Source organism: Amblyomma maculatum, chromosome 3 (assembly GCF_055883805.1).
Source record: "Amblyomma maculatum isolate TAMU_Amacu chromosome 3, ASM5588380v1, whole genome shotgun sequence".
In the NCBI taxonomy this organism is placed as follows: Eukaryota; Metazoa; Arthropoda; class Arachnida; order Ixodida; family Ixodidae; genus Amblyomma; species Amblyomma maculatum.
In genome coordinates, this window is record NC_139346.1 from 171,333,252 (window position 1) to 171,342,506 (window position 9,255).

At 46.0% G+C, this 9,255-nt stretch overlaps 1 protein-coding gene across 1 annotated transcript in view; it reads left to right on the top strand.

Annotated features, from left to right (window-relative positions):
* The window catches only part of LOC146196918 (tectonic-like complex member MKS1), a 58,122-nt gene extending 48,929 nt beyond the window's left edge, over positions 1–9,193 (top strand). Inside the window, exons 8-10 of the mRNA XM_084598635.1 lie at positions 4,471–4,565; positions 5,423–5,473; positions 8,765–9,193. Of these exons, the coding sequence (XP_084454761.1) occupies positions 4,471–4,565; positions 5,423–5,473; positions 8,765–8,873 (255 nt within the window). The 3' untranslated portion in view covers positions 8,874–9,193. The remainder of the gene's footprint in view (positions 1–4,470; positions 4,566–5,422; positions 5,474–8,764) is intronic.
* The last annotated feature ends 62 nt before the right edge of the window (positions 9,194–9,255 follow it).

Below are 9,255 nucleotides of genomic sequence, written 5' to 3' on the forward strand. Positions count from 1 at the left end.
TTAAAAAAAAAGTCCAAAAGGCTGCGTCTCCGAAAATAGTTGTCGGGCAATAGTGTAATAAATTGTTAGATACGTGTATGAAGACATTGATCGAAGTGGTATACAAGCTTGCGATATGTCACAAAATTGTGCTTCTGAAGTTTGTCCTGCGCTTTCAACAAATAGCAAAACACTATACAAGTCTGCGAAGGAAAAATCTTCGGATACACTGATATTTTCTTATAATGCAGTTTTACAAAATATTTAAAAAAAACGTTACGCTCCAGAAACTCTCCCAGAATTTCCTAAATTAGTCGGTATATGAAGGAATCACAAACACTTTTGATGGTCCATACAGTTAGTACCGGAGCCGTTTCCCATTCACTGAACGAAATTGCGCGTTTACGTCTGGCACCTGTTTGCGTGCATTTTTTTTTCTTTTTTTTTTCGAAACAAAAGGGGAAGTTTCGGAGGAGTGAAACGATCAATGTGACCTCGGCGGCAGTCTCTGTGAGCGATAGGGAGAGAGAGAGAGAAAAAAAAAATGTGGACCTTCATCGATTCTTTCGTCAAATAATCACCCTGTCCTGCATGATATACATTTTATCTCATGTTGTGAGCCAGCTTCAACTCGCACTTTTTTTTTTTTAGCGCGGTTTTAATCTGGTCGTATGGTGCTAACCGACGATATGTTTGAGAGTCACGCTACTTGTCTGTGGCGTCTGCTAAATATAGGTACGCATGCAGTTCTCCGTTGTTTTCGCCTGGTGCTGCAAAAAAGAAAAAAAAAAGAAAAAAAAAACCTTTAACGTCTTTTTTAAATTGCAGGGCAAGCGTCTCGTCATTTCCACATCGATTCGGCGCGTCTGTTTACCAGACACAAGGAATCAATGTCTAGACATTACTATAGTCTACGCAGTACTTTCCTTCGTTTCCTGCGTCTCCTCATAACAAAATATAAAGTATACGAAATGCAGACGAGAAGTCCGAAACAGGACCACGCCGCCACCCATCCTTTTCACATTTACATTACAATTCTTTTATACACTGCCCTAGCTTTTGTTGATCATCTTGCAGAAGATTTAGAGATGGAGAGGGGGGCGGAGACATAACAGGCACAGAAGCAAGCGCGTGATCAAGCAGTCCCACTTTGAAAGGCCAGAGTGTGCGCACATGCTCTGATGAAAATCGACTTCTTGCGCTCACAGGCACGTTGAATCGCATGCACAACTAGTAAACGTACTATATTCCATGGCACGGGGTTCGATATATTTAGCCCGAAGGGCGATTCTGTTCGTATCAGAAATAATACTGATCGATATATAAGGTTTACACGCACGCACATATAGCACGAGCATGGACGCGATATTCGGAGGTCGTGGGATCGACTCCCACCATCGGCGCGTTGTTTTTTCCTTCCGCATTGCATTTAATATTCTTTATCCCTAAAAATCATCATAAGAATAATTCTGGTCAATACCAACAACAAAGCATAAAAAAGAAAAGTCCCCAAGAATGGATACAGTCCATTCTTCCTCCTGTACGCCCGCTCCTCTCGACACACCCTCGACACCATCCTCCCATTTTCTACTGAAGACGACCCGTGCTTAGCCGAAACCCTTTGCTTGGCAGAAGAAGTGCGGCGAATAGCCTGACTGAGGACTATGGCAACACAAGAGCGACCGAAAGCTCGCTATGACGACCACCATCGCCAGATCATGGGGCAGTAGATTTTGCATAGGAATCTTAAATCCCAGCCCCCAAATATTCAAGACCCTGTACTTCCCCCGGTGACCCAGTCTGGCTTTGGAAACCAATGAGAAAGCGCGGCTTACACAAGGAAATACTGGCACGCTACACTGGACCGTACGTGATCCTGGAAACACTCGGCGAACTTAACTACCGGATTGCACGCCTTACGGCCAGTGGATGACGTTCGGCACATGTCGCCCGTTTGAAGAAATGCCACTCTCGTGACAACACCTGACTCGCCCGGAGGCTTCGTTTGCGAAAGGGAGGCAAATGTTACAGTCCATATGATGAATGAAGATGAGGAACTGAAAGCGTCGTTAACTTGTGCGAGGATCTAATTAAGTGTATTTGTACCGCTCAAATATCACGCGCGCTTCCTGTTCTAACGCCGCTCGCTTAGACCGCAAGCTCTACCCCGACCCTCATCCTAATCTCCCCGTTTGGGAGGCTCTTATCCTTCGGAAGATACAGCTGAATACATTCATAACGTCTGCAAGGCTATATCTACAAATTCCGTCGTGACCCATCATGCCCCAACTGCCCCTTCCCTTATGCCAACCATTCCCACTGCCTATTTTCATGTCCGGTTGCATTGCAATCGGGATTCTTTCTCAACCCCTCCCATACTCTCTGGACCTGGGTGGACTGGCTTGGTGCTGAGGGTGAAGAAGAACAGTGCCTGCTCGTCCAGCAGGTCATCGATGTATTAGACACCTAAGTATTGCGCCTGGATAGTCTTCTACTACTACACTCCGCAAAAGTGAATAGCTTTTTGTAGCCCAGAGTGCAGCGTTGTGACGAAATAAATATCAATATGCGGATTAGAATGGGAGGCGAGCCCAAATGTCGAAAAAAAAAAAAGTGTGCCGAAAGGCACTGTATACATTTAGCCGATCTCCGACTTTATTCAGCGAGTGCCTTCCTTGACACTTGACCGTTTGTCGCCATCGGAAGCGCTTTGACCTTGGCGCAGACTTGAGCGGATAAGATAAGTGAAATCGACTGAATGAAGAGCTCGATCGTTATTCATCTTCCAGTTATGCGCTTAAGGCCGCCTCGCGCCCTTTTTCGCACGAAGGCTACTATATGAAGAATTAGAACGGCACGCATTCGTATATGCGTCATTTCAGACGAACTGTGTGCGTAGCGGACTGGCGGATTTTGTTTCCTCACGTCTTGTGTGTCATAGAATTATCCGCGATGTGTGGATTTGCGATGCATTTCGCACACGCTTTTCATCGCGCTGTTTGTGAATAACGTTTGTGGCGGAATTCAGCGGGACATTCTGCGCTGTTCCATCTATTGTCTGCGCTGTTCCGTTGCAAATGAATAACCAAAATGCCCAAGCTGCTGTCATGGCGAATAACCTGTGTTCATTTAAAGACGCATAGTGCTCAATCAGCAATGTGCCGAAGAGGGATATTTACGGAGGCGGAAGTTCGAAGGAGTGTGCATTTCCGGCGACGCCTCCAGAACTGTGGCTTTAAAGCTACAGCCCGACCCTTATTTTAGCCGATTCTTCAGACCATATGACTTTTTTTTCAGTCGTTCAATGACCAAAGCGGCAGCGAACATTAAAAAAACGTTATGAAATCGCGCAAATTGCAGTAACGTTACATGTCGCATTGGGACGCTATACGCGAACATTGAAATTAGCAAGTAACGTTTATTTCGTTCAGTAAACGTTATTTTAACGTCCTGACTAAACAAGCTAACGTTGTGTTCGAAATTATACATTACACGTTATTTATACACAACTATCACTTCACTTCACAGTTAGCACCGCATTAAAAAATAAAAGGCTACAAAATTGTTAAACGGGTTGCAGTATACTCGTTACATGGGAAAGCTACTTTGAAATTGAGAATGAAGTTATATGCAGCGCAGACACGACTTTAACATTAAAAGTAAACTGTGCTTTGTTCTGAATGTTGTTATAACGTTTAAATACTTTCAAAAATATTTCAAGCATTATATAACAGAAGGCTTTTTTTTTTTTTTCAAGACTCTTGCGGTAAAGATGTTTTTCAATAAGTAATGCTTGGCAATAGATATTCCTTTTATTGTGTCTGCCTTAGCTTGCGTGCGCGGCTAGATTATTTTTGTTCCAAAACTCTGCTTTTCGATGGAAGCGAAAAGCAAGGCGCCCGTGTGCTGTGCGATGTCAGTGCACGTTAGAGAACCCCAGGTGGTCGAAATTTGCGGAGCCCTACGCTACGGCGTCCCTCATAGCCTAAGTCGCTTTGGGACGTTAAACCCCACAAACCAAACCATTAGTTGTGGTGTGCCGCGTAATGCGTGTCGGCCCCGTTGACCCACGTATGCTGTTTGCAATGTGTAGCTTAAGGAGTTGTTGTTGTTATGCCCTTAGATAATGGCACATACCCACGAGAGGGATTGGCCACACATGTATCCAGCAGAAATGGGCCTCATGCTGCTCGACATGCAGCTAAAATGTATACATATATGTACAAAAAGGCCCTGCTGATCAGGAAAAAAAAAATAATAAAAAAAAGGAAACCTTGAATTTTTTTTTCTCCGTATTTTCCCCTTTCCCTTCGTTACGCCATAGCAGGGCGCTCGAGCGGGCCCCTATTTTTCGCGCCGCTGGAGCGCAAAGGAAAGGCCGGCGCCCCGTGGGTTAAAATACCGCGCGAAGGACTTTTCCTTTCTTGTTTCCTTTCCCGTTGCGTCGCGGCAACTGCACCCGTTTCTTCTTTCTCTTTTCCCCACCGACAGCGGCCACAGCGGTGCAAGCGGTTGAGCAGGTACGCCCTACAAACGGAGTCCAGCGGAACCGTCAAGGTGCTGCTGAACGTCGTACGCCAGACCACGTGAGCGGTCTCTACTTTTTTTTGCTCGTTGTTTTCTGGCTGATATCTTCAGTTTTTCTTTACTCGTTCGCAGTTGGTTATTTTTGTGCTTGCATTCATCGATGGTCGCCTCAAGGCAGAAACACAATGAAATATAAAGCTGCAGAAACCGACTTGTGGGATAGAGGCGTTCAGAAGAGTCCGGCGCGAGGGTGGCTGTCTAACGAGAGACCGTTTGTTGCCAGGTGCCACATCTTAGTGGATCTCAATGCAGGGTAGATGCACAGAGGGTACTGGTTACTAATGGATGCGCGCTTCTATGTCGCGATAAAAGCACACCGGAAACCTGCATAGGGTGGGTTCCTGGATGTCTTGTGAGACGTCTACCTTGGGCAGATCTCAAAAGTGAGGCCAGCGCTGGTACAGATGGTAAAGCTGTCATAAGTCGATCCAAAGGTACATTTACAAAGTTATCGGTCCAGTATCAGGCACCGATTCGTACAGCTCATCACCAGGAGGTGACGCAACTCGGAATACGGAACTAGGGTTGCGCCGTTATCGAAAGTGCCGCCAGGTGTCGCCATCTCCATGATCATGAGTCATCTGATTGGTGGAAACACCGGAACAGGAAGTCAGTACCACTTCTTGTTCAGGTCATTATCGAAAGTATCGCTGTCTCCCGACTTCGAGCCATCCGATTGGTGGAAACACTGGAACCGGATGTTACTAGCATTTCAGGTTCCGGTTGGAGCCAACTGGTTCGTCGTACCGCTTTCGCACAACCGTTGATTTAAACATGCGGAACCTTTTCAGCGTCGTCTGTTTCCAGGCGATTTCAGCGTGCCAATCATGAACGGCAGCTTTTTACTTTCATCCAGGTACAAGGCCAGGGAGACGGAGATTGCCAGACGTGTACTAGGGTCCATAGGGTAAGTACCGCGCACTCAGGGTCGCACACTAGCACAACTGTGCACAACAGAAGATGCAGATGTACGTGCAGCTGCCCCTCATACGCGAAAAAACAAAATTGTTCCAAAGTCGTACGAACTATGAAACATCATATAAGGACTACGAAACGTCATTTATCGAGGTCGAGCAAAGCAGCTGAGCGACGGCATATAACGGGTGGAAGCAGGCTGTACCTTTTATTGCGAATGCAATACTACTCTAGGTTTCGAGACTTCAACGTAGCTCGGCCGGTAGCCACGTCTTACCCACGTGAAGCTGTGACGTTACACCCCACGTGACACTAGGGTGACAGCTGGACTACCAATTCAAGCAGATAGCACTGCAGGAGCTGCCAACTTGGGTCTCTCGTTTCACATGGGACGGTTATGTCAGAATCAGCCTGCTAGGACCCTGGAATTCACGTTATCCCTATAGGCCACTAAGGCACCTTACCTCTATAGGCCACTAAGGAAGAAGAAAAAGAGAAGAAGAACGCTCCGTCACCCGCAGCTAATGCTTTCGCTCAATATTTGGTTCAGCAGCGTTGAACCCTTTTAATTTTTTGTTTGGAGCAGGCATGTAAGAGCAGCAAAAGTCCGATTTCGGAGCACTTTGGGGCAGGCTGACGGCGTTAAATATTAACTAAGTGCATTTTACTGTTCACAGCTACAATAAGTACTATTTAATTTGGCCCCCAGTGTACCAGAAAAAAAATTTAAAATCAACCCAAAGTTCCAATTATTGAACCAACTAGCAAAAATTGCCAAAAACGTTCGCATTACAGTAATTTTATCTGATGGATGCATGCATGCTTCATGACACCTGTCTGAATTTGAAATTAAACTCACATGAAAACGAGAGTTTTTCTCGGTTTATTCAAGCGCTTTGCTTTCCGCACACTGTCAGGAAGGTTGAAGGATTGCTCCAAAATTGCGAAAGCTTCCCTCCCCTTTTCGCAGTGCGACTCAATAGTATTGATGCCTCGGCACTGAACAGCCCCGTCGCGTTTCGAGGATGCTTCACCGCACACATAGTCGCACGGTGAAGCATTGCGGCGAAGCGCGCAGTGTGGTGAAACTGTGCGTGACCACCTGGAAGCAGAATGCGGATGCACGCGGAAGACATACGCGCATGCGTTAGAACAGCGTAACGGCATCCCCAAACAAAAATAACAGTGTCGCCTCAAGCAGCGTCCAATGCGCGCGCCCATTCACAGCTGCAGGATACCATGAATTGTGTAAATGCAGATCTATGAGACTGACCTCCATTTCCGATCGTCGTCATGCCTGTCATAACTCTTAAACGCAATTTCGGTTCGGGGAAGTCTATTTCGGTGACCGCTGGCGGCGCATGTGACATGAAAATAGATGGTGCATCCTGCTGAACAGAGTTATATAGGAGTGCAATGATCCTAAAGGTTTTCGCTCGAGTTGACGAAATAAATATTGACAAATGACAGCTAATACAAAATTAATAAGAATGACGCTCCTCCTCGTTCACTCAACTCATGCACGCCGAGACAGTGTAAGGAAGAAATAATGAACCAGGCTTGGAACTGCGCCCCGCCCACGATTACGTCACGGATGACGTTTGTTTTGACGACTTCCGGTTGCCCTAACCATTTTCCCGCGAATGATTATTTCGCCTTCCCGCACATAGTCGTTGCCTTTCTCTTTGTTCTCATCTGTCACTGTCGTCAGTATAGACCCGGAGCCCCAAGGTGCGACTGCTCGAAATCTACCGCCAGCAAAAAGCGAAAGCGGCAAATCGAAGCCCATCAGCTCGAAAGTCTCGAGCAGCAACACGAGCAGGCGACTTTCGTGCCTGCCGGAATTGTGGCCGTGACGTTGTGGCTACATGTTCACGGCGTCTAAGCTTGTCGCTCAACGTTTTGAAAAACAGTTCCAGAAACAGTCACTGCACGATGATGCTTTTGACGTGCCAAATCGTATTGTCCAGAAACATACACACTGAACACATGTGCTAGCACTGTAAATCCGACCTCATTCCGAAACATTCTACTGAGACATGAGGTACAGTGACTCTAACAAGAGGAATCACGGAGTGGCACGCAGTGGTTCGACGGCGAGTTACAGCAGAGGGTTCCACACACTGCATGGAATTAAGGCTCGTTAAGCAGGAGCCATATTTCACACGTGGAAAAAGAAAAAAAAGAAGAAATCACAGGGACACCTAATTACATTGTGTCGAACAAAACGGCAAGGTTAGGAACTGTTGATGTTTTCAAGTAGATTTTTGCATCATTCTTTTCCGGTTCTTTTTTGAGGATCTCTACAAACTCTCTGCTCACAACCAGACATCCATATATCAAGTCGGCGGTTAGATGTTTTCACGAAGGCGCCTAGAGGTGGAGACATAAAGTCTACAAAAGACACATTGAACTCACTTATCTAATTTAGTGATGACAGCGTTCTTCCAGCAAATTAATGGATATTATGACAGACGACAGATTTTCCGCGACAAGACTTCTTATTGCTTTAAAAGGCGCAGGCGGTTCCACTTCACCATGCTGCGCACTTGACTCATGTATTTTTTGTCAGAAAAAAAAAAAAAAAAATCTGTTGAGCCTAGCTAGTTTTTCTATGCAAAATTCAAGGGAAGAGGGTCGGGGGTAGGACAGGCTACAGCCACTGGTGGTGTACTGCCTTTAACCAAGAACTCTCACAGTCACCTTCCAGTCTATGTAGTGTTGTTACACCATGCAGGGCTTTTCTGAGCGTGGAAGTCGCAGGAAGGTCACAAGTTTGTACAGCAAATGACCCAGTGTTACATGGCTTGTGATAGTGAAGGAATGAATACATAAGTTGATATAACCGAGTTGAAACCCTACCGAATAGGCTACCTAGTGGTAAGATATTCTCCTTGTATTTGGGAGGTGCTGGGCTCGTAGGTTGGAGATGCACTTTAACCCGTGTGTGCCCACACCATCGCTGACACCAAAATTTTAAGAAACGAGATAAAAACAGCTAACGTCGTAAAGGAGGTGTCCCTTACGCTATAGTGACCCCTTGCATACTCTTTAGTGATATAGAGGCTTGTTTAGGATGTCTTCAGCATTAGCCGACAAGCTGGACAGTAGGAGTACTTGTTAATAATTGTTGCAGCTTCAACTGATTTTGCCGACAATAGAAAAAAAAGTGCAGCTACCACAGATGATGGGAATAGAGGGAATGTCATTATTGTACATGCTTACACTGCCTGAAGCATAAATTAACAAGGTTGATGTATATTGCATCCTTTTTCCTGCGCAGCCGACAGGTGAGCCAGTCGAGCATTGCCGCAGTGCTGGCATCCTTCCACCGGGCCAGGTCCAGAATGCTGGCAGCGCGAGCCAGGCACGCCGCCCTGTCTGAGGTTTGAGCAATCTTTAACCATGTGCAGTGTTGCACACGTGGCCTCTACTTCCTGACCGAAGATTGTATACTGACCTTACGGTCAGTGGAGCATTATTTTATGCATTGGGACACTACAACGGGCCTGCGGACAGAAGCTGCTAACCGCTTGTTGAAGCCAATGATAAAGCCTTATTTCACTCTTAATGTCGTCACCCTTGGCACAGGAAGCAATGCAACTCTATGTATTACATGTGGAATCACAAGTTCTGATCTGCTCCTTTTTGGAAAGAAGGGTGAATAAATGATAACTGGACCCAGTTTCAACAATAAAGCTACTTTCATTCATCTGTCTCTCATGCCTTACAATGACTAGCCACCACACAGAAATGAAAGTATTGGTTTCTACG